Below are 26,357 nucleotides of genomic sequence, written 5' to 3' on the forward strand. Positions count from 1 at the left end.
CAGAAATCGTGGAAGCTTCTACGTTGATTGATATTCTAATTTCACGTTGAATTTAATTATCAGCGCATCGAGATTGTAAAATATGACCAGACGTTTATCGGCATATTTAATCGCGGGATGCCATTGTTGAATATCATCGAATGACAAGTAGGTTGTGATCAGTCGCACAATTATTTTAATTACGTCAGATTGGAATATGACAATTTCTCAAGAAATTTACAATTTTTTTTTATCATCGAGAATTTTCATCGCCTTTTTTTATTGTCGACATTGATCGAGCTGCTCGGGAAACGTGCATCGTTAATCTTGAGCAGAAGACACGATCTGCTTGTTCCATCTTGATTAAGAGATTCTCCAGGCTTCCGGTAACAATTTTCTCTTTGATTTATAGCGCGCGAACGATGAAGTTTTATGCATTTATGAAAAATGTCAAGGCGCAACAATGCACAGAATGTGCGTGATGTAGAAATACGTGTGTGTAAAATATGCGAAGTAAAGTGCTCGTTACGATAGTTGATGGAACGGAAGTTTATATAAATTTGGTTTCGTTAGTTTCTTGTAGAAGTCACATCTTAACAATTCGCTAATGCGTTAAAATTATTAAACTGGTATAAATAATAACTAGATGAATTTTATTCGAGATAGAAATAAGATGTAACAGGTAGAAACAGCGTGTCACTTTTAATCACGAATAAAAAATAATTTATGGGAAGGATCTTTCGTGTCAAAATCGTTCTCAAATAACGTCTTTTCTCTTGAATCAACTCTTTCAATTAACTTTCAACGTTATACTTTAAAGGATAAACGTAAATCATTTTACAATAAGATTTATTCTCAGAACTGTGTATGTTACGTTTGCGCGAGTGTGGAAATTTGTACTTCTGACGCAGTTCACACAACGGAGGTAGAAATTATCTGCGAAATTATCTCGCCAAATGTTTATTTAAATAAACGAAATCAAAGGAGATATTCGTTTGATAGACGGGCAATAAAATAATTTACGGGAAAGTGTATTCGTTTGTCGAAACAACTTCCAAGATAATTACAAATCAAATAACACGATATTTTATTTGAAGCATCACCTCTCAAGCATTTCGATCAAATTATATTTACCAATTTGAAATCACGTAAAACTAGATCGCGTTGTAGTTACTTTCACGTGCTTATTTTTTATCTCATTCGCTTTAACTCTTGCACGGTGTAGCATAAATGAAAAGTATAATATTATAAATCTTACGTATTATTATATATATGCATATTGCGTAATTATTGAAATTTATTGCCCACGAAAAATTGATAGTATTTACGCGTTTTTACGTACGTGTATCCGACGTCAGAAATACAAGAAGCTTGCGAATTGTCCGCGACTTCGTTGCACCGTGAAAGAATGAAATTCAACGAAGAAGTACATTACGAATCATTAAAAAATTGCTTCGTTGTAGATGCCAGTGAATACGACCGTAGGCACTACCCTTTTGGGTGAGGAGTTTCAGCGTATTGTGCACGAAAGGGAGCTGGAATGTTTGGAGTTGGCCATGAATTCCACGCCACTACCAGGTAGGATTAATTCGTGTTTGGTTACTTGACGATATAGACATTTCATCCTTGAAACGTTCGCCTTTGAGAACTCATTAAGTCAAATTGCGGTGCTGTCGGATTTTCTGGCGATAAATTAAAAATCACGGGAATAATTCCAATATAAAAACGCAAATTCTTGTACGTGCCGCCCACTGAGAACGCGCATTTCAAGTTGACAAGGTTTATTGAAATTTGTCGCGTGCGGCAACGTAATAAACCCAGGTCAACACTCGAAATGTTATTTTCGTGTTTTCTTTGTTTAAGAGCGGGAATATATTTTTAACTTTATCCGACGTGTTTGCGAGTCTGCGACATCCGAGCCTACGCGACGTAAAAGGAAAGTGAAAATTTTAAAACGTCGCATATTTTTAGACGATCGCGAGATTCTCTCGAGTAATATAAAGTAATATAAATTTGTGGATATTATCTTAATTGTTCGTACTCGGCCGATTATCACGATACAGTACGCTTTACGGTGAAAATTTTGAAACCAAGAATTTTCCTTCGTTTCTTTCTCCTCGCCATTTAAAAAGAATTACAATTAAAAAACTCCGTGTCATTTTGGGGGTTAAAATACAAATCAGAGACAATCCAAGTCAACGTGTCTAATTATAAATTAACGATATAGTGGAAATAGGAACAATATAATTATTACGGTAAAATATATATGTACATATTTATATATGTTTGAACGGTATTTTAATATTTTACAAAAATTATACAGGTGTATAACAGAGATACCTGTTATAGAAGATTTCTTAAGAAAGGCAAATCGAGTTGAATGTACAAAACAGTTACGATATAAACGACGCGTAGAAAGATTCACATTCATACCTACACACACGCACGCGTTAAGGCAATTTATTTCTTCTTTTTCGACTCAGAAGTTTGCTTTTTTGTACAAGGTTTACATCCAAATATACGGTTCTTCAGTTTTTTAACCAGGAAAACGGCGATATAGGAAACAACCACCAGACAGACGATTACGAAACCGTAAACGTCGAACAGATTCTGTTGCCACCAGTTAAGGTGGATAGCCGGTGATTGCACAGCGAATCCGTTTCTAGCAACGTACTCGACCCAGTAGATAGCGGTGTCTATGGCGCTCATGGGTCTGTCTTTGAATATCTTCGATATTGTTTGCATGCTCGATCTGAAAATTTGTGAATCAAAGGTATTAGAACAAAATGACGTAGGGAAACGTGATATTTTTGGCGGAGAACAGCGGCGAAAGAGGGAGAATTGCAGGGTGGATGTTGCTGGAAAAGTTCGTTGCGAATGTTGGGAAAAATTTAAGGGAGATATACCCTGTGATCCTAAATTTATAAATTCGTGGTAAGAATAGAAGCGAGAAGATTCTACGCTGTATATGGCTGGAAGTAAGACAAAGATGAAGACGTAGAAATTACTTTGGAGGCTTCGTTTTTATCGCATCAATTTTCAAGATTTAATTGTTTATCATCGATGTAATTTTTGAGAATTTCATTTCTCGAAGCGACATATTTCGGTAAACCGATTAATCGCAAGAACTGTCAATTTCCAGACGAAACCTACAAAGTAACGCCATGAAAATTAATATTTCTCTATATTTTCCAATTTCACTTCCGAGTGACTCAAACGATAAAATTACGCTAACAAGGGATAATTGTGGTAAGAAGAGAAACTGTAAAATTGTAATAGTCGAAGATAATAAGACGAGGAACAATGGGTAAAACGAAATGGCACGGCGAGCCATAAATTGGCAACGATGAGAGGTAATTATTGCAAAGGAAGGAACTACAAAATAGACAGTAAAAAGGGGGTAGTTACGGCAAGAGGAAGAAAAGTAGAAGCAAATGGCGAGCTAGAACATAGAACTGCAATAGCGACGCATAGTTACGGGGAAAAAATTCTTAAGAGTTAGGAGAAGATAATAATAAAAGGCTACAAAGGACGAGGAAACAGACGAAAATGGTGTACGCAAAGTAGGAAGATATGTAAGAAAGAGGTGTTGCATAGTAAAAAATATGGAAATGGAAAGGATGGAAGGAGAAAGTGAGAAACGTATAGGAAGTTAGATGGAAATAAATAAGAAGCTGAGAAATTAGGATATGTACGTGTAGTTATGTAAATTTAAAGTTTGAACAGCTGTGAATTTGCGAATCTCGCGTCTTCCAACTTGGGAAAGTGTCTGGAATCGGTGTTTGCGTGTATGAAGTTTCAAAATTGAGAAAGTTTAGCGTGAAGTTCGGTAACTGCTGGAATCTTCAAAAATAAATTCTGCAGTCGTGCAAATTAATAAGAACAAAAGCATTGGATGTGTATACAAAATGCTGAGATACCAGAGAACGATATAACGAAATTACAGTAAAATTATTCGATTAATTGAGAATTAATTAAGAAACTCATGTTAAAATCGATTAAGATCTATCGAATGTTGTTAAAAGTATAGGATAAATTCAAAAACAGTGTCATAAAGTTAGTAAGAAGGTTTCAATCCTTTCTTTTGTACACGTTTTACCTTCAGATTTATAGATCCCATTTTTTAGTCCATACTGTTAGATATATTAAAATACTTAGCTCTTTATACGATCGAAATTAAAGAAATTTATATTTTAAAAAATCGATTAAAAATAATCAAACGTTATTAGAAATATGCAGAAGAATATGGAAATAAATTGACAACTTTTCTTCGGTATACGGTCATTTTGTGTTTAAACTTGTTAACGTCGCGCTCTAATCACGTTGTACATTACAAGTATAGTAAACATTCGAAATTACTAATAAAAGCACGCGTACTTACCTATACGTTTCATCGTGCAAGATCGTATCAATCGCGTTGTAAAGGTTTTCCTCTGTGACATTCTCCACAGAGCCAAGGTTCACGGCAATATGTTTACTAGCTGCGTTTCTCAAATTCGTGATCTGATCACCGAACAGAGGAATTCCAATCATGGGGATGCCAAAGTAGATCGCTTCTAGCGTACCCATTAGACCTCCATGCGTTATGAACGCCTTTACATTTTTGTGCTCTGAAATTGAAAAAAAAAAAAAACAAAATGTTTTTCTCTTCTCGCCTAATTATCGTATATCGCGTTCTTACGCCAATTTCCAAAATCAAGAAATATATGTGCTATCTTTAAAATGATTGTAAATAATGGTTTAAAATATGGCAATTTTTTCTATGCTTTTTTGAAAATATCGTCCACGAAATTGATGATTATCAACTCCTTCGTGATGATACCATCGATAGGTAATCAGGTTCGATCCAAATGTCTATTTTTATGTGACAAAATAAAATTAGTCGCGTAACGATAGCAGGAAATTTTACACTCAAAGTATTTTAATTAAATTTATGATATCACTGAGTTTGATCAAAATTTTTATTTCCATACGATATAATAATCGAACGTTTTTGGCGCGCGAGTCGATGCAATTTTCGTTAATAAGGAAAAAACACAACGCGAATACACGAACATAAAAATTATTCCATGTTATAGACGACATACATGTGTACATGTATCTTACTATTTCACGCGTTAACAAATGATTATTCGATATTTGCGAGCGTATACGTATATACGATGTTTATACTAAAGGAATGAAAAATATACTAAAAGAATAAAAAATTAAATTTATTAAATTACTCACTGAATACAGTCGGTTGAGGGAACCAGGATTGTATCATCACGTTCTTTGGCAATCCAGGTAACAGATCCTTCTTTTGCGCCACCTTCATGAGCACTCGAACAGGTGCGATTCTCTCGAAAACTTTATAGAAAGTTTCAAGAAGAGGTTTAGGGAACGTCTCGATCCTCACCATCGATCCAAACGTGAAGAATATGCAACCGTGTGTACTTTCGTCTAGCCATTTCTTCAGCTCCTGTTGGTTCAAGATAAATGTATGAAGATGTACTTTCTTTCGGCGCGGATTGCGAAGAATTTTTCACTTTTTCACAGGCTCATAAAAGTATTCGAACATCCGTAGACGTCTTTTATGAATATACTATACGTGTCTTTCAAAATATTTCGATCGTCACTATGAGATTATGGCATTATGTGAAGCCAATCTGGAAATATGTATGAAAATTACAGTATAAGTATATGATGTTCCACAGAGACTACAAAGTAGATTTGCATTTTAAATATCCGTTATATTAATAAACTTCGATATTCAATGTTTTTTTTTTATTTTATTTTGGTTTTTACAATTTGTCCTGAAGGACATTTGGTAAAGTGTTATATCTCATTGGTGAATAAAAAAATAAAATAAAATAAATATAGCATGTGGGTGGCTACCCCCAGCGGGGTGCCAGCTTCGTGTTTTCTAAGTTATATCTTTTATGATATTCAATGTTGCCATACTAATTTGAAGCTTTCTATACGCTTAAGATTCGAATGTATACGAATTTTTTATTAATTACACGTTTGCAATAAGTATCTTGTATTTTCTATATACATTTTCGTATTGGTTTCAAATTTTATCGATATAATCGTGGCACTCGTGTTTCGTTACAGTGCCAATGAAATTTCAAGATATCTTTTATGTCGTAGAATATTCACATAAAACTTTTCTATGGTAATTCTTCGTCGGTGTATATACGAGTCGTCGTATTGAAATAATTTGATCTCATTAACAAAAGAAAAATTAGTAGCCAATTGGTGATGAATTAAAGAGTAATTAAGCATCGTGAACGAAGAAATAATAATTCTTGTGTAGCGAATTGATTACTAGTTGCGTGCCTACCGGACACGAAGTCTTTTTTAGAACTTCGAATGCATTATGGTAATTACACGTTGCATCATAATCTTGGCCAATCATCTTAATAGTACCCCGAGATTATTACACTTTGGACAAGGTACTTTGTCGTTGTACTTTAATTTCTCTGTTTTTCTCTTCCGTGTCTGGTGAAAAGCTTCGGTCAAACACATTTTACGAAAGATTATAGCTGCAAAGTTTTTAAATTTGGCGTATCTCTAATCTCTTGGATTGTAGTCTTCGGTACTTGCTCGATAATATTTTAATACCGAGAGCAGTTGACACGATTTTCTATTTTGCCAAATTCCATATCTCTGGTTAATATATCTAGGAGTACATCTTTTTTCAATATAATATATAAAATAATAATTATTAATAATTGCTGTGCCAAAGATATTAAACACTCAGGCACACTAAGCCCAACCACTGGTTAAGTCAAACGTTCGAAATATATTTCGATAAAGATAAAAATCGGGGAAAGTAAATTCAGTATGTAAATGTAAATGTAAATATAAAAATACTTTTTGCATCCTCGAAAATCTACTTTTTCCTACAATATTTTCAATACCTTTACCGCACTGTACGAATATCTGTTAAATCAACTATTCGAAATATTTTTCAGGAGAAATAAATGTTCGTGAGGTAGGAATTTCAGGGTGGGATTTCGTTTGCATCACCAACGATTCAATTTTTTTAAAATATTCTTTAAAAGGGCTTTCTATCTTTTTTGTTTTTAGTTAGGGCAAACAGAAAAAATAAATAGAAAAAGAAGCCACGTGTCACTCACCGGTGTTAACGGATCCGAATTTTCATTAATGTGTAATCCACCGACCTCGATGACCCCAGTTGTCATCGGCCTGACTCCGTTTATGCTATGATGCGAATTGACCAAGATAGCCGCTATATCTTTATGAAGTTCCGGGATGCTAGCGTCTATATTAAAGAACTTTTTCACATAAACAGCCTGCTGGTCCAGATAGTAGTTCATCTGCCACGATATTAGGTTCGTTAGGAAGGTATTCTGTAGCCTCTCCCAAAAAGTCATTCGCTGGCCGAACGACGAGAATAAGCCAGCCGTGAAGGAGGGATTAGACGGATTTCCTGTCAAAGTGCTGAGCCATTCGTGAAAAGTCGAGGTGATGATACCAATCACGGGTTTGTTTAGGTGACGGCCGAATGCCAAGTAACATGGTGCAGCGAACAGCTGGAAAAAATATACGGAATCGCTTTAGTCTTCCCAATTGTCGAATAATTAGTTGCATAAGTATTTCGACACTTAAACATAGACCTGCGCTTGCAAATATAAACGATATAGTTGAAATGAAATTCTTTAAAATACGTTGATCAACACCGGTCTGATCATCGGTTTTCTATTCTACATTTTTGATTTATCTTTGCACGTAGAATAACCTGCTGTCGATTAATTAGTACCATCCAGTCCAGTACGTTCAAGTATACTTGATAAATTTTCAAACTCGATTTTACTCGAAAACTAAACCTTAAATGACAAAATTTTATCTCATATTTTGTTTTGAAAAAGAGTTGTTCCGAATGTTGACCTTGACAACATCTCAACATCGTTGAAATCAACGAGATCGTTCGTTTTGTAAACTTTTAGCGTTTCGAGAAACCATATACACTGTTGTTTCAAAACTGCTTGGATAGTTGCCGGCTTTGACAAAATGTATTATTCCGTGCGATGAACGTCTGACTCACGAACGATTCACATCGGAGATCGAACGATCGGTCGGTTAATGCGTTTTCGTTGAGGACCGAAGATAATTCGCTAATGGAAAAACGGTTGAATCAGTTTTGGAACTTGATGGCGTGGAAAGTCGTTCGAAGTTACTTTGTGGAAATTTGCTTAGTCATATTGAATAGTTTGGAAACGAATCGATGATTCGAATAGGTTTTGCGAAAGTGTCGCTTCGCGAGAGTATCTTCCAATTATTTCACTCGATAATCTGTCTGTTTTTTACAGGTCAGCCTGTTTTAATTATCTTCTAACTTTGACGATATCTATGATTAAAAGGATGATAATCGACGCGAAAAATTCAGAAAAACGATGATGTTACTGTAAGAAGGTTACTCAATATTAGACGAAAAGAAACAATTTTATTCAGTCGTATACCTGTAAACAGTAACAAAGATTTATTATCATAACGAGGATGAAGCGATCGTTAATCTGTTATTAAAAAGAAGTGCAGTATTATGATAGAAAAACAGTAGTGTGATAATTCTCTTAGTGTTGTTTCACCAATACTACATATGTTCTTTCATAGATAAACGAATATCACTGTAAGAGATAATACGATTCTGTAAGTAAATGATACGCTATATTAGAAATGCAAGTAACGCTTACGCTTGAAGACGCTAAACTTAAATGACGTTATATTACGCGTGATATTAATTACCATGTTGTTGACGAAACGACGATTTATAAACACTACGAGGAACTAGCATAAGACGTCAGTGTTGCGTGTTTGTTTTTTCAACCGTCTTTACTTATGATATTCTATTACAAAACATTTTAATTGACCTGGACTATATACTATGTTGTTATAAATGGGAATATTGCCTACGCTAACAAGATAATAAGTGAGAACTACTTTGTCGCGTAATAATATTTCCGGCTCGTGTACGCATTAAGCGAACAGAAATAAGAGAAAAATATAATTTAAAAAAAAAAAACGCAGATACAAGAAAAATTAATAAAAATAACATTTCAATTCCTCGCAGTTTTCACTCAAACTTTCCGCTATGATTTAAGAAATAAAACTATCGATGAGGTGAACTATCACTTTTTTTTTTATAGTTTATTTTTGGTTTTTACAATTTGTCCTGAAGGACATTTGGTAAAGTGTTATATCTCATTGGTAATAAAAAAAAAAAAATAAAATAAAAATAAATATAGCATGTGGGTGGCTACCCCCAACAGGGTGCCAACTTCGTGTTTTTTAAATTATATCTTTTATGTTGAACTATCGTGCTTCAAAAATAAAATATCATCATTATTATCTAAAACACACCTCTGTTATGACAAGGTCGTACCGATCCTTAGACCTCCTTATAACGTCTTGCAATTCCTTATGTGACAATAATTCGCAAATCGAAGTTCCTGCCACGTCTATTAGGTGCTTTATATTCATGCGTCCAAAGCGCGTTACATTTTCCATGTGAATGTTATTTACCACCGCCGGTAAGGTTCCATCCAAAGAAATTTGCTTATAATTCGGCGGTGGATTCTTCATAGGGAAATGGGTAACAATATCCACTTGATGACCACGTTCCGCAAGGCTCGTCATCAGTCGTTCCGCCATCATCCAATGACTTTTTCCATTGAGCGGAAACAAGCCGAGAATTCGTAGGCCATTGCACCAACCACACGCGAATAGCATGAGAAATATCGGTAGTAAGAGTCTCATCGTGACGACAAACAAGTTTACACGTTTCTTCCTTTCAGATTTGTAATTTTTCTTCTTCGTTCACCATCCAATGACTCGATGAAATTCTTCGAGTATTCTTCGTCCTCCAACCGCTGATATCTTCTTTGAATTATTTTGAAATTATTTCGAAATTATGATACCGGGATTCTAGAACACGTTTCATTTAACATCGAAGATTTGTTTATTTTATTATAAGTTCTTCATTTGAGATGTAAGCATATCGAACTTTGACGACGAAGCACTTCTTCGAGAGAGCATTTCTTGCTCCGCGATTCACTCGACGTTGAATGACAGAGCTCGAGTGTCGCTACGCACTAATGTGCAGTGTTGTAATCGCATATACTACTATCATGGGAGATTGCGTATACGAATAATTGAATTATAGTTGTTTCAATAGCGACGAGATAACACGTGACGTTGCCAGAATGATGAATATTAAGAGGATGATTTTCTTCAGGTCGCTTTGCGATTAGATAGCCTCTTAACAGACGAATGATGAAATAATTTGAGAATTTGGTTACTCGTTGTAATGTGCTTACTCACGTCCTTGTATTTATGTATTTCTATATGTATGTATTTTAAGTTTCCGATGAAAAGAGTGCGGCTAGTCAGAACCGAGAACAAGTTAATCACTTTACTGTACCTATGTACGTAAAATAGCTACACGCGATGATTAAGAATAGGAATAGTTGGTATCCGTAGCCAATTCGCATCGAACGTTTGCGAATGATAAATATTGTATGAACGCGTGTAAATAAATACAAATAAAGTTGCTCTGAGATATTGATTTTACTTAGAAATTATTTCGTTAGAAGGTGTTTGTCGTAGAACGTACGTCGAATTCCGATTTATGAAAAAAAACATTAGCGATGTTTTAACACCTTATTGAATTTGTTGTTGAAAGAATAGAACTATTCAAATTACAAGGTAACCAATTAATTTGCTTAAGATATCAGCGCACGTTCATGATCAATGTTTTTAAAAGGTACAATGACACGTATACGTGTATGTGTACAATATGTATACGTGTAATTGTGCTCAAACGAGATTTTAAAAGCTACGATGAATATGTATACGTTTAGATCAACAAGCACGTTTTGATAAGAACTATTGTGAGTAGATATGTATCAATATTTATCAGGAATATTCATCAAGAAGATTTATTATTCATTAAGGGCATCGTTATTAATGCGAATAGAGTTAATCTTTGGAGTTTAATAGCCACATGTATAGAAATTATTCTTCCGACAATAACAAACCACAGTTACGTGTCTTCTCCAACCTTTAATGAGTTTCTTCCAGACAAAGTTAACGACGCGAATCGTCATTGAAACTTGAAGTATGATTACAATAAAATCACTTTTCGTTTTCGATCTTACAATCGCTTACGAATAAATAACACACGATAAGATAATAAATAAATTAATAAAATAACCAAGCTAACCTTCTGCGGTCCAGAATCATTTATCAAACGAATTTACTCATTAACAAACACGAGATTTTTAACGTTGTTCGATCACGTTTATCGTTGCTTAAGTAAAAGACTACAAAATGTCGCGAAGAAAACACTCTCGTCGCTGCATCCGCGAAAGGCAGCGGCGAACTGATGTAAGAAGAGATCGTGAAATCTATTTATGAAGAAGCGGCAGAGATGATTAAACCAGATGACTACGATAGTTAGTTGTTTTAGATTGAAACATTTTAAAACTCTACATAACGCGAAAGAAGCTTATAGTTGCATAAGAACGCAATTTCTGTCGGAATTGGACAATTTAAAGAAGCAAGATCTTCCATAAAAGAATTTTTTGAAATCGTTAAAAATATTTTTGGCTACACAAATAATGCATTAGTACTTTAATAATGGGCTTAGCTTGTACTTTCTGCCATGTCATGTGTAAGATAACATGAAATGCAAGATATTGTAGAGTACCGCGCAGATAATATTTGAACTTGGTACGAAATACGAATTTATGTAACCATCAAACGATGGTTGTAGAACAGATGGAATTCGACAGAAAAAATAATCTATCAGAAACCGGTTTCTTCCGTATTTCTAGGTCTCTACACTAGCTCTCTACGAATATTCTCTATAGGATGTTGGACATATATGACAGAAACTCTAAACGAAAAAGTTGCGAAACGATTAGACGAAGTAACTTTGTAGAATTATAAATAAAGTATTTCCTTGATCATTGACTTGCAATTATTTTTCTCAAAGATAGTTTTACAGATAAATCTAGAAGCGTACTCTAATTGGAACAGTTTGAAGTATCAATCAATAGAAAGAACATTCTTTTCATATTGCGCTAGGGATTCTATTATTTAGTACGGTTCGTGGTTCTCGATATCGAAAGGTACTTGAAAAAGTTTTTTTCGCAGATCATATGCCATGTTTGATAAGATATTTCATAGATCATGTGCCGTTTCAATTCTACCACGTTGATCCGGTAGACTCTATATATTTATTTTCATATAATTGCTATGTACACGATTCCAGTCGTCTCTCGTTCAAATTGTCATGTTTTGTTTGGTTGTGAAAGCGTTCCACTTTCACGTTTCATCGCGATGAATCTTTCCTCTTCGTCGAATCTTCCTGTTGTTCCTAACGTTCTTCGCATCGCGTTATCAATGTATGTTGTTTAACATCAGCATAATACAAATTCCGCTAAGTTGTCGATGTTATTAATAGATCCTATTCTATGTCGTACTATCGACAAGTTGTTATCTCTGTAAGACGTATCTGCCAAGATGCAATCTGTCAATTGCAGATTTTTCCCATTAAAAGATAACTTATAAACGTATAAACAACCTGATATTTATCGCTACAGTTAATTATGTAAATACTTATCAGATAAATAATTCTTTTTTATTGCTTTGTCGTAATAGAAGCTTCGTTAATCTCTTATCAGTGCTGTTTACCTGAATGGTTATTGATTCGAGATATAAATTTACAATAATTAATTAACTGCCAATCGTCATAGTGTCATAATTATAGATCGATTTTAATATGTACTCACGAATGATGGTCGATTTCTATAGAAAAAGTTTCATTTAGAAGAATATACAGGGTTTTAAAAAAACAAGGTAATTAATGGATTTATCGTTTTGACCAGAAAGAGTAGAAAAAAAGAAAAGATCTTAAGAGCAATCGTTTCGATGTAAAATCAACTTTGATTATTTATCAACGTGAACGTTGCATGTTACATTTAACTCAAATTTTGCAATTTTGCAGTTGTATCAACGTAAACGTGAAACGACGAATGAAATATTCGTGTTGTCGATTACAGCGGTTCCAATAATGATAATGCATGCTGAATAACGATCAGCTGGTTTTGCGATCTAAAACGTAGCTAATCAATTTCACGGCCGAATTATAATTGAATTGAGTGTGTATCTGGAATCATCGAACTTCGTCGGCATTAACACGTTTTCAAACGTTCGCGTGACAATTATGTTAACTAAACATTATGCATTGCAAATTAATTCAATTATGATATATTGGACATGACACCAATAGGTGAAAGGTAAATTTGCGAAGAAACATAAACATCCATAAATCATCATTTTAATAATTTGTTACATATTTTTCATTTCAGTGATTGGATATTTGTTTCTCGGAAAAATAAGGACAGTTCGGAAATTTGGTCGGTGTGATAATATTGACCCTCGTTCTGACAAAGTTCTGATAAGAGCATAGGGAAAGAATTGTATCGCAGAAGCAAGGGAGAACAAAAATTTCGAAAACAGTTACGACTATTAATTTATTTCATTCTCCTACGAAATACGAATCGAATTAAATAATTGAAACGATTTGTAATTACGTGTGTCGTAATTTGCTTTACGTAAAACTTCTTCATTGTACTCTCGAGCGATTATAAATTAGATTGTCTTTGAAGTTGCTTCCTTTGAATAATGTGACGAATTAAAGTGTATTAAGAATCTCATGATTTCATGAGGATCTTTACGTAATCTGTTAATTAAAAGGGACGTAAAGTATGCCGTTGAATGTTTATAGATAAAGAAGTACAATATCAGCGTATGATAAGCAACATTTTTAATAGTATCATGATCAGTTTAGTTTTATCGATGAATGAATATTATTGCAGAAAATAATACTATTTTGTAAATAAGTGTATACTATTTTAGAAGATAATTGAAATTGCAAGGTGTATTTTTCAAGGTGTTAAAATTAAGTCATGTTATATTACATTCGACACTGTTGTTTATTGTGCTAATCACGAAACGACTGACCATTCATGAACGCTAGAACGGACTAGAATGAGACTAAATTGCACAGAATAAGATAATAATAGAAAACTACTTTTTTGCGACTTACCGCCAATTTACTGCCAATTTTCGTGCTGCTATTTCTATCTCGGCTATTGAGAAAGACAAAATAAAAAGTCTATTTTCTTACGAAAAGCAGTTCGATAAAAATAACATAAAAAATAAATAAATAGAATAAATAGGAGCGAATAAATAAACAGAAAATAATAAAATAAATAAAATCTGTATTCCTGCAATTTCGAATCAAATTCGTTTCTTTTCAATGCTTTTCGATATTCGATACAATTCAACAAACATACCGAAAGACGAAAGATCTTGTCTCAAAATAAAATGTAATAATCGTTAAAACATACCTCTACTATGACGACATCGTAGTGGTCCTTAGGCTTCTTTATAACGTTTTGCAGCTGTTCATGTTCAAATAACTTGCAAAGATCTTTTCCTGCTACGTCTGTAATGAATTTCAGATCGATCTCTCTTATGCGCGTTACGTTGATCGCGTGCAAGTTATTTACCGGTGACTGTACTGTTCCTTGTATAGAAATTTGCTTATAATTCGATGGTGGATTTTTCATAGGGAAATGAGAAACGACATCCACTTGATGACCCCGTTCCGCAAGGCTCGTCATCAGTCGTCCCGTCATTACCCAATGACTTTTTCCATTGAGCGGAAACAAGCCGAGAATTCGTAGGCCATTACACCAACCACACGCGAAGAGCATGAGAAATATCGGTAGTAAGAGTCTCATCGTGACGGCAAACAAGTTTACACGGTCCTTCCTTTCAAATTTTTAATCTTTCTTCTTCGTTCACCACCCAATGACTCGATGAAATTCTTCGAGTATTCTTCGCCTTCCAACCACTGATATCTTCTTTGAATTATCTTTAAATTATTTCGACTTTACGATACCGGGATTCTAGAACACGTTTCATTTAACATCGAAGATTTATTTATTTTATTATAAGTTCTTCATTTGAGATGGAAGCATATCGAACTTTGACGACGAAGCACTTCTTCGAGAGAGCTGCAGGATCATTACTTACTCTGCGACTGACTCAGTGATGAATGATATTGTAGGATATCTATACTGGTATAGTGGTATCGCTCATATAGCATATCACTCGCGTGTTGCTTTCTGATCTTGTACATATACAAGCAATGAAGTCATGGCACTTTCAGTGTTAGTAAGATAATGTTCCAGAATGTTAACGGGTTTTCGAGTTTCACTTAGGACGAGCTGACTGACGAAAGATCGAGGATGACTCGTGGATTTCAATATTCTTGCACGAATTGCTTACTCACTGTCGTGTATGTTTTTTTGCAAATAGGTGTTACGAGTTACCGCGTAAGCGTAATTACAACACACACTGTTCTAGCGAAGCTTACTTGTGTTATATCAAATCTCTTTAGTGATAAATGTTATCGTACATCAAAAGCCGGGATTATCGTTCAGATAACTATATGGAACTTCAATATTGAAATATAATATCTTACGTATGTTACGTGTGAATATACGTTAACACATCTAAAAGCTAATTATTATGATTCTATCTCGTCTATAGACAAATAGATGGACGATTATGTTGAAATCAGCTGTTACGTCTAAGTTTCATGTCTAAGTTTCGCCTTTACAATTTTCATGTCTCAGTTTCGCGTTTCACGTCGCATGTTCCTAATGATTCCGACAAAACCAACAAATCTGAGACCTGCCACTTTCCCATACACGATAGTGCCACTGTTAATCAACAAAAGCGAAAGGAACAAAGCAACCTTCGAAACCCGTACACAAGAATCATTCATCCATTTAGCCATTCATGGACCGAAAATTCATTCATCCTCTCTCTTCATTTTCAGAGTTTTGTACCGGATATTCGCCATTATGTTCTAGTCTCATGTATATAGCCTCGATATTCCTGTCCGATCGACCAAGACTTTCTCTTGAAAATAGCACACTGTCATTCGAACGTACCTCGTTTTACGGATCAGCCTTCTCGAGACATTTTTTCCGGTTGATTCGCGAGCAACGACGTTTGCCAAGGCCAACGTCATTTCCGAACCATCTGTTTGCCGATCGATGGATTCACATTGGAGAACGCGATTCACAGCTTCCACGTCGACTTCATCGTGCGGTAGAACCTCGATTCAAATGTGATTTGTGGCTTCATGCGCTGGGATTTACGGCAATAACTAACTGCCGCGGATAGTCACTCGACGGTTTTCGAGTTACTCGGCTCACCTTCCAATCGCAATCGTGTTTTGTTTCGTACGAGAGAGATTCGCTTGATTCTAGTGCATTTATGAGATTTTCAGTCATAATGCTCAATTATGGAGAAACCGAGGGTCTGATAATACCAGAGAATAAAATGATCGAAGTGACGAGTATCGAGTCTTTCGTTTTTCCAATTAAGTATTTAGTTTCATCGTAACAAATTGCATTGATAATTTTTAATCTTGGAATTAAGTAACCTGATAATACCAGGGAATGAAATGATCGAAGTGGTTAGTATCGGTTTTTCGTTTTTCCAATTAGGTATTTAGTTTCATTGTAACAAATTACATTGATAATTTTTAATCTTAAAATTAAGTAACCTGATAATACCAGGGAATAAAATAATCGAAGCGGTTAGTATCGGTCTTTCGTTTTTCCAATTAGGTATTTAGTTTCATCGTAACAAATTGCATTGATAACTTTTAATCTTGGAATTAAGTAACTTGATGTAATTCCTTTCAAATCAACCAGGATCAAACGATATCAGTTAAGAACTGGGTGTAATTCTAACGGGAAATACTTGCTAAATACGAGCTTACATTTATTTAATACTATGTATTCGCTTTATAAAATAGTTTTCGTCTTAGTCAAATAAGCTATCAGGTGTAATAGTATTCTGATGATCTTCCGCATCTTCGTCGTACAATTCGTTAATAATAATTACGCGTTAATTTACTTTACGTTATTTTCCGAAGGTATCGTTGATTGATATTTTATAGCAATTACCTCGTGACATCTGACAGTATAATCATACTCCCATAAACGAGAATATCAATAAGTAAGGTTCGTTGTCAAGAACTTCTTCACGTGTATTGGCGTTATTACGGTTTCTTCGATATCACGTAATAATTTATATTGACAGTGAAAGTAAACGCTACAACAATCGAGACGAAATAAACATTTGAAATTTTTGCCTCTTAATTAAAATTATGAAAGAACGAGGAAGAACAACTTGCTTCGTTTCATTTGTATTTTTCCCGAAAAACTCGAGGATCAGTAAATAAAATGCCTCGCTGACGCTTAATTGTACATAGCGCGTCTCGATATTTAGTTGACAGTGTGTAAGCAGGAAAATTCCAGCGGATAAAAGCGTAGTGACTAGGGACACGTATCATCGATAAAAATATCTATTTTCGAAAATTCCAGGCTGACGTTGCTTTTTCGAGCGTACTCTTTCATAACGTCGAAAATTCTGAGAGGCAAAAATGCATTTGACACGAACTGTCAGCATCTAGAGGCAAGCGCATTTGCAACGATTAAACGCGAAACAATCATTGAACATTTTGTTTCGTTAAATCAGTATAAACGATATATCACGAAATTCTTTCCCTCCACGAGTTACAAAGTATTTTTCAATTTCCAAAATATTACACCACGTTCTATATGATTTTGGAATAGAAGAAAATATCGCTTTACATTTGTTCGTTCGTTCTTTGTTTTATGCTCAATTTTAAGTGTACATCGGTGAGCAACAGAAGAAACATAATAACATAATTTTAAAATGATTAATTTCATAACTCTATTTATTACTTAATTATTATTGTTACTATTAAAAGTATCTGATTGTCTTGAAAGATAAAAACTGGAATATGCAAACATGTACGTACTTCCTTTTCTTTATAATTTTTCTCACAGGACATTCTTTTACTCAATTTACGTTACTGTAAGAGTATAACAGTAGTAATACTAATAATAGGCTTTCGCCTATTGCGACCTTAACTCGTCAAATACAGAGACCTCCCTTATTTTTCACGCTGATGTTCTGATCATCTTTAGGTATATTCACTTAAGCAGCAGTAAACATACATCGTGTACACATTTTTTGTATTTTTTCACTATTCATATATATATATACGATATATATACACATATATACGAGTCGACTGTTTGCGACTCGATATTTTGTCTTGGTCGGTTCGTATGGAATGAATTAATTCACAATTTAATTGCACTTATAGATTTTCCTAAGTAATAATATATCTGCGTTGATACATTTTTATAAAATGAAAAAGAATTTATCTTGTATCGTTAAAACTGCAAACAAGCGATGATACGAGTACGTTGGTATATTATCGTTAAATACAATTCGATTAATTAAATTATCGGTTTAATAAAAAGAATTTGCCTTTTCATAGGCAGACGAGATAAAACGTCGAGTTCAGCCAATCGTGGAACCAGCAACGACTAATTACAAAAAATACGATTACAGAGCGTGTTACATAAACAATTTACTACGAGATACATTGTCTCTCCACCAAACTAATCTTCTATGTACTACATCTATTCGAATTTTCCTTTCGTTTTTTTTTTTTTTTTGTCAAAAATAATATATATAGTACGAAAAATATTTTTACCGCGTTTCCTTTTCTCTTTCAGTAGAAAAAGGAGTAACGACTTCGTTGAGGAGAAACGAAACAAGATTTCATGTTATCAACGTAATAAAAGCAAAAAAAAAAAAAAGGAAAGGAAAGAAGTATTTAAGAAATTTTCTTCTTGCGTAACTGGTTGGAATCCGAGCTACGAATTAAATTAAACAAGAACTGAATCGCGGTCATTATAATATAGAGAGCGGCGATAGTCGCAATCAGAATAAACGTTACAACGTCCACTAGTTCCACTTGCCACCATGCCAAGTCCATGGCCGGTGATCTGAGCGCGTTTGCACCGTGTCTGATGATGTATTCGACCCAGTAAATCGCAGTGTCCGCCGCACTTAACGGACGATCCATGAATTTTCTCGAAAGCTTCTTCGCCGTGTCCCTGAAACGCGTACAGACATTTGACGAACTTTGTAGACGGGCAATTAAACTCGTCGCGATATCATGGCTCATGGTTACTCAGCATATTCTTAGCTCGAGACGCACGATAACTTGTGCCATAAATATAATACTAAATGACGAAAGATGTTCTTTGATACAGGGATCAAATAGTTCAAAGATAAAATAGTAAGATAAAAAGAGAAAATACTTTTTATAGAAAAAATGCGATTATAGTCTGTAGAATTGTTTGCCGAATTTAGCGGAACGTAGAAGAATTAAAATAGGAGCAACGAATGAACGCGATTAGGTGACTTATATACGCGTTTGGGGAAAAATTAAAAAGAGGAAACATACCGATATTTTGGATCGTTCAAAATGCTATTCAAGGCGTGATCCATTTTCTCCTCGGTCAGAGTGTCAATTTCTAATTCTACTGCAATATTGAGCCGAACGTAGATGTCGATATTGACAAATTGATCAGCAAACAACGGTATACCGATCAGAGGGACACCGTATTGAATTGCCTCCTGGGTACCCATAAGACCACCATGGGTGATGAATGCCTTCACATTCTTGTGTTCTTGAAAAAAGAAAACAAATATCTTGTTAGAACGAAGATTAAAGCGATGGTTAAAGGGAAGCTTCGTAATCTTTGCTTGATCTCTCTAAAGTTTATTGCTTATGGAATTACAATAATGGAAACTTAAGTGAAATAAAGGAAAATACGTAACCGACTGGTTAACTACGTTATTTAATGTTTGGTAGTAGAAATACATGGAAGATGGAGTATCAAGAGTATCAAGATTGAATATTATTTAATTATTAAAAATAAAATAGCACCGTTTGAGTCGATATATTTCTGTCATTGAAAATTGAATTTTCTGCATTCAAATTGCAGATGATGGAATGTTGTTTAGATTTTAAAGGACGCTATTAACTTTTTAATCGATTGAAACTTTTATCAGAAAATCTAATTCAATCGTCTATCGTGTTACGCAAATTTTTATCGCTGATTATCGTCAATGAATAATGAATAAGCTGATAGGATGTTATATATTTAACAGAAGGAAACGAGAGGAAAAAGAAGAAATCTTTGACGCGTGTATCTTATTTACATCGAATCAAATACGCTATAAAATAATCTTTCGATTTTATAAAATTCTAATAACGTTAGAATATAAATGTGTTGCATGAAAGATGCGTGTGTGAATAATCGACGAGTAAAATTGAAAATAGAAACGATATTTTGTCTAGTCGTAACGTTGCTTCGAGCTTGAATATTTAACGATCAATTTTAATATCGAATATATTCATTCGTAATTCTGTTCTGTAAAATGATATTTTAATCCTACAAATATCTTTTGCCGAAGTGAAAAATGAACGAATTAAAATTCCTGCAGAACTTTAATGGACTTTACCTTAATAGACTTTTATCCTTAACGGGTCTTATCCTTAATGGACCTTACAAATCTTATCTGTCTAAGTACCTTCCTTCTCCCAGTTTCTAACACGTTCAGCGATGATTACTTACTGAGAACTTTGACTTGTGGCATCCATGGTAAGACATGAACGTTCTTCGGCAGACCAGGCGGAAGTTCGTCCGGTTTTGCGATTTTCATCAAAACACGGACAGGTGATATTTTACTCAAAGAGTTGTAGAAGATGTTAAGGAATTTCATTGGGAAGGATTCGATCTTCACCATCGAGCCAAACGAGAAATAAACGAATCCATGTGTGCTCTCGTTCATCCATTTCTCTAGACTCTGAAAATAATTTTCTCGTTACAATATGTCGAATGTCGTTATATCTCGTGATGTTTCAAACGCAAATGTTAATTCGTATGAAACACGATCGATAATTACCGCTATACAACATCTACGTTGATTGCTATCAAACTTTGTAAACCTTGCTGAAAACTACGTTTCATTTTTTCATTGCTATTATCATTGCTATTCTAACATTATAGCTTACTGTTGCAATTATTTTTAATTATATAGCCGCGATGCAAAAAGGTAAACGAATTTGTAAAGTCAAATCACCAAAAATTCTCTGTGACAATTGATTCTAATATTCTAGCCAATAGAAAAAAGAAGGATACCAAAAAATTTTAATGTATAATGCATTGATTCAAATAGCATCAAATTATACAGTATACGAATTGATTACATATTAGATATACTACATTTAAATTTCTAATATTCAATAAAAATTTAAATGCAACCAAAATTGCGTGAACTAAGTAAGTTTCAATTCAAATAGTATCAAATTATACAGTACACAAATTGATTACATATTAGATATGCTGCATTTAAATTTCTAATATTCAATAAAAATTTAAATGCAACCAAAATTGCGTGAACTCAATAAATTTTAATTCAAATAGCATCAAATTATACAGTACACGAATTGATTACATATTAGATATACTGCATTTAAATTTCTAATATTCAATAAAAATTTAAATGCAACCAAAATTGCGTGAACCCAATAAATTTTAATTCAAGTAGCATCAAATTATACAGTATACGAATTGATTACATATTAGATATACTACATTTAAATTTCTAATATTCAATAAAAATTTAAGTACAATTAAAATTGTATGGCCCCAATAAAATTTAATTCATATAGTACTTGAATTGAATTGATTTGAATAAGCGAGTCTCTTTCAAAATTCTTTATGTAACTAAATTTAAGAAAATTTGTTCCTACATCTTCCGATTCTCAAGATACTCTACGAAATATAGTTACGATCTTTCGATCGCTATCTTTATCTATAACATAAGAAAGTTACTATTTGTTAAATATTTTTCTCTGTAATCTAGCGAGTTCTCGTATCAGCCGTGAAAGGATTCGCAACGCAACAGGTAAATAGAAGAAGATTCGTACACCGAATCTATCTATATATCCAAAATATCATATGTATTAACCGTAAAGAAAAAGACAAAAGTAAAGAAATAAAATTACGTGGGGTAATTCGACTCCGTCGTCATGTATGTGCAATCCTCCGACCTCGATGTACGCAGGAGTAGTGTGCTTGATTCCATTTATCGAAATATGCGAGTTACCGAGGATTATAGATATCTTCTTTTCCACTTCTCTGATATCGGGCGCGTCAGGACTAATGTATTTCCTTAGAATATCCGTCTGTTTTGCGGTTTCTCTTCTGAACTCCCATTTCATATAAATGGTGTTCACAAAATTGTACATTCTCTGCCAGAAGTTCATATTCTGCGGGTAGGCGATTAGATTGCTTGGCGCGAACGCCATATTATCCGGATTCGCTATGCAGTCGGAGATCCATGGATAAGGAACAGAGGAGCTCGCTCCTATCACTGGCACCTTTAAGATATCACCAAATATCGCGAAACACTGCGCGCCGAATACCTGAAACAGGTTGAACAAACGGGTGGCATTTACTTCCATGGAATTTTTACAATTGAAATTTACAATTTTCCTTTCTTTCGATCTTTTCGAAAGCGTTTGATGGTTAGAAAGAACCGAAGAAAGATGAAATTATACAGGGTGCTAGTTTGGGTGCTCTAAACGAATCTTTATCCAATTGAATCTTTATTCTGATAAAGGTGCTGAAACAAGAGTTTAAGTAAATCAACGCGGAATTATTAGCGTCGCATAAAGGTGTTTAATATCGTATCTAAGTTTTCCATTTAAGGAGAATTTAAAAAGAGATTGGATATTACTCGTAAAAGTAACGTCACTTCTGAAAGCAATATCCAGTCTCAACTATTTTATTCTATTTTATTCTATTTTATTCTATTTTATTATATTTTATTCTATTCAATTATTTCATTCTATTTTATTCTACATTTTTTCGATGATTTTGTTTTTCTGTCTGAAAAGTAACGAGAATTCGAAACATGGAGCAATTCATACAGTTATAAACAACAGATATCTTATTGCAATATTTTTTATATAACTATTTACGACATTTCTATGACACTATGAATTTGTCGTAGCCGTGACTTTCGATCTTCGAAACTTTCCAATATTTCTAATGATTACGCAACTATCGGGAAGGGGAAAATATAGCTCCTCTACTGGAAAACAAAATATAGTTTACGTCTGAAAAATTACAATCAGATTACGTGATAACAGAAAAACGGAAGAAAAAGGAAAATTTCATCGACGATATTTTATCAAGGAATGACTAAGCATCAAGTAGCATTCGTGACAAGTGGCATTTACTGTTATTAAACGATAACAGTTATAGATAAACACAGATGAGTGAAAATGACTTTACATAAAGTCACTGGACTGAAGTCATTACGTAATAGAAGTTATTTAATCGCACTTGTCTGTTCGTTTGCTAAGAATGGTACAATTTCTTTGAAAACTTTAAAAAGTATGTATCTAAAACGTGTCGGAAAAAGCAAGCTATGGCGAGTATACTCGTCAGAAACAGCTAACTGGTTAACGATAGAAAGTAACAACTATTTGTGTAAAGATTTCCGATATTCTGAAATATTATTTATAGTGTAAATTCGCTTTCGTTGGAATTTTCATACTACCAAAAGTAAATTTATCTGTTCGTCCAATTAGCAGAAAGGAAATTAATTTTTTTTTTTTATTTTAAATAATTTTCTGCAGAGATGAATAAAATTTCGTGATTTAAAGAACATAAATGTGGATTATGTCTGATCGAAATTATCAAGAGGAAATGGCAATTTAAAAAGAATTTTTTAAACAGGTGTAATTATGCTATTCTGATGTATAAATTAAAATATCTTGAGAATATCTTATCATAAAATGATTTATCGGTTCTTAATTTAATTTAATTAAAATACGGTTTAAATAAGGTCCTTTAAAATATCTTGTAATTATATCTTGTAATCGGCAATAACGACAATGCATTTTGAAATATCGAATTGTCAAGATATCGCAAGGATGGTCTAACTAATAGACTGTTGCTTCGAAGATTTAATGTCTAAAGTATATTGGCGAGCAATAAACTGATGGAAAGGGGTGCGGACGAAGGATATTGCTTTCAGGGAATAATTGTAAGTTGAAGGAAGAACGAACAGGCTGGTTAGTGGTGATTTTGATAGCGTTTCCTTATAACGAGATAACGAGACAAATTGTAGGTCTACTTTGAGCAATAGGTAATCATCGACTAATTCTACTTGTAATTTACGAACGACACTTTACACTGGAGTACCAAATAACCACGAGATCTCTTACTCACACTATAACTATGCGTAACAAATCCTCTATTTTTATTTATATAAATTATTAATTAGTAGAATATTTATGCGATTCTATCTTTATTTTCTTATTTATTTTTTCTCCTCTTTCTATGCGTTATTTCATTTTATAATTATCGTCGGATTCAGCAATCTACCGTTACAATGTAACAATTGGTTCCTACACATATTACTTTTGACAAATGTTTGTTTTAATATAAACATGTAATTTATTTATTTGCCACGGACAAATAAATCAAGTTTCATAAATGAACGCGAAATGCGATCAATTTAATTTCCACTGAAATTCTAGTACGTAAATTATTTAATAGCTCTTCCTCATCCGTATATATTCTGAAAATTTTGGCAACGACCATGATTGCTTAATGATTCGTAAATATTAATTGCGATATATATTACAATTGAAATCATTACGTTTCGAACTGCCGAGATTTACTATATAATTTTATGCGATATATGACGTAAATGAAAATTACATAACAACAAATCTGCATACTCCTTTGATGTCCGATTCTAATCTTACATAATATTTTAATTATAAATGCGATATGTTCTACGTATCGTAACCAGGAGTCATTTCTTTTATCAAAAATATATCCTTTGGAAGTTATAATCACGAACGAAGTAAAATACCTGGCAAATAATACAAAACTTTATGCGCTGCATAATACACGCGAACTAAGAATAACATTTATATTTTATTCACGCGCGTTGTATATGTATTTGGCATTCGGTTGATATCAATATATTTCTAAGCGCTATAATCTAGAATAACTTAGATGATTTATTTTATTTTATCTCTCCTCCTCTAAAGCTCCTTTCTAGCGAATTTTCTCACCAACTTTCTTCTTGTAATCGAAATTTCTTGTCAAAGAACCTTCGTTTTTATTTCAAGCGCTTACTATTGAATTATCTATTCGTAATAAATTAGCGAGCATTCGGAAAATTAGACAAATTTGCAATTTTAAACTTGGATATTTCAAAAGTATATCTCTTAAAAAAAGCAAGTACTATAGCAAAAGTGTATCCTTTAGTATCGTTAATAATGCTAGTAACAGAATTACGCTTTACCTTTTATTACATTTCACGAAATTTCGATATTTCGATAAATTATATCGAATTCAATTTTATTTTATATATTTAACTGTATTAAGTGGTCGGATGAAATTAAAGATCACAGGAAAACAGACACGCTGAATTATAGATCTTTTGTATCTCATAGCGGAACAATTTTTAAATCTCCTAAGCTGTCGATCGATCCGAACTATTACTAACATAATTTTCTTCTTCGCTCTTAGAACTAACTACACGGCTAATCTGTTACAATTTTGAAATTTCTGCAGAAACGAACTACCGATGAAGCGATCCACTTTCTAAGATAAAAATTTCCTTATTTCCATGAATAAAATGATATCATTGAACGAGGACCTTTCTCACGCGATATTTTATTATAATTCATACCTCTACTATGACCGCGTCGTAAGGTGGATCGTTAGGCGGGTTTCGTATAAGTTGCTGTATCTGTGAGTTGTTCAAAATTTCACAAACATCGTTTCCCCCTACAGTAGCCACGGCTTGAGTAGGTGAGACCGCAAATAATGTTTTTATTTCGGCGTAAGTCATATTGTTCATGAATTGTCTCATTGTCGGTAGCACGATTAAATCGTTGTAATTCGGATACGGCTTCTTTAAAGGGAACGTACTAATCACATCGACTTGATGTCCTCTCTTAGCCAGAATCTTCATTAATTGTTCGAACATAATAAAGTGACTCTTTCCACTGAAGGGAAACACGCCTAATATTCGATATCCGTGACATATCGATAATATCGTGCAAAATAACAGCACTGACAACAGCTTCATTTTCCCAACACTTTCTCAGAGACTCACTTCACTTGCAAATTGTTCAATTAGTTAATAACAGAAGCTGACCTAGTTCACCGTCAGTCGTGCAATTGAATTTTTACGAAGCTTCAAAATACGGCAAATAATAATTTTGAACTTTGGATTTTTAACAAATTTTGTCGGAACCACGGTAATTTATGAAGCTTCTACGA

The 26,357-nt window shown here is 33.7% G+C and overlaps 3 protein-coding genes across 11 annotated transcripts in view; 1 reads left to right on the top strand and 2 right to left on the bottom strand.

The window, feature by feature from the left end:
• The window catches only part of LOC132907254 (calcitonin gene-related peptide type 1 receptor-like), a 167,051-nt gene that overhangs the window by 52,659 nt on the left and 88,035 nt on the right, over positions 1-26,357 (top strand). For all 8 annotated transcript variants that reach the window (XM_060960176.1, XM_060960168.1, XM_060960173.1 and 5 more), the window contains one exon: positions 1,443-1,557. In XM_060960176.1, the coding sequence (XP_060816159.1) occupies positions 1,443-1,557 (115 nt within the window). The remainder of the gene's footprint in view (positions 1-1,442; positions 1,558-26,357) is intronic.
• LOC132907252 (UDP-glucosyltransferase 2-like) overlaps positions 2,241-26,357 on the bottom strand; it is a 273,020-nt gene continuing 248,903 nt past the window's right edge. The window contains exons 2-6 of one of the 2 annotated variants that reach the window (XM_060960166.1): positions 14,403-15,017; positions 7,104-7,520; positions 5,209-5,440; positions 4,361-4,589; positions 2,241-2,731 (exon numbers count right to left, since the gene is read on the bottom strand). In XM_060960166.1, coding sequence (XP_060816149.1) covers positions 2,440-2,731; positions 4,361-4,589; positions 5,209-5,440; positions 7,104-7,520; positions 14,403-14,798 — 1,566 coding nt within the window. In that variant the 5' untranslated portion in view covers positions 14,799-15,017 and the 3' untranslated portion in view covers positions 2,241-2,439. Of the gene's footprint in view, positions 2,732-4,360; positions 4,590-5,208; positions 5,441-7,103; positions 7,521-9,345; positions 10,012-14,402; positions 15,018-26,357 lie in introns of those variants that run through there. The other variant, XM_060960165.1, reaches the window with a different exon arrangement.
• Positions 15,019-26,271, bottom strand: LOC132907253 (UDP-glucosyltransferase 2-like). Its single transcript, XM_060960167.1, has 5 exons — positions 25,762-26,271; positions 22,046-22,465; positions 20,610-20,841; positions 19,433-19,658; positions 15,019-19,079 (listed from the first exon to the last, which is right to left on the bottom strand). The coding sequence occupies exons 1-5, from the start codon at positions 26,161-26,163 to the stop codon at positions 18,797-18,799; spliced, it is 1,563 nt and encodes a 520-aa protein (XP_060816150.1). The 5' UTR covers positions 26,164-26,271; the 3' UTR covers positions 15,019-18,796.

The sequence above is a fragment of the Bombus pascuorum genome, chromosome 5 (genome assembly GCF_905332965.1).
Source record: "Bombus pascuorum chromosome 5, iyBomPasc1.1, whole genome shotgun sequence".
NCBI lineage: Eukaryota > Metazoa > Arthropoda > Insecta > Hymenoptera > Apidae > Bombus > Bombus pascuorum.

Excerpts from the sequence above, each read along its gene's own strand:
- LOC132907253 (XM_060960167.1), bottom strand. The coding sequence starts at position 26,163 with ATGAAGCTGTTGTCAGTGCTGTTATTTTGCACGATATTATCGATATGT. Across the intron at positions 20,842-22,045 it reads ACGGAGTCGAATTACCCCAC|AGTCTAGAGAAATGGATGAA; the intron begins GTAATTTTATTT and ends AATTATTTTCAG. Across the intron at positions 19,659-20,609 it reads GCCACAAGTCAAAGTTCTCA|AACACAAGAATGTGAAGGCA; the intron begins GTAAGTAATCAT and ends TCTTTTTTCAAG.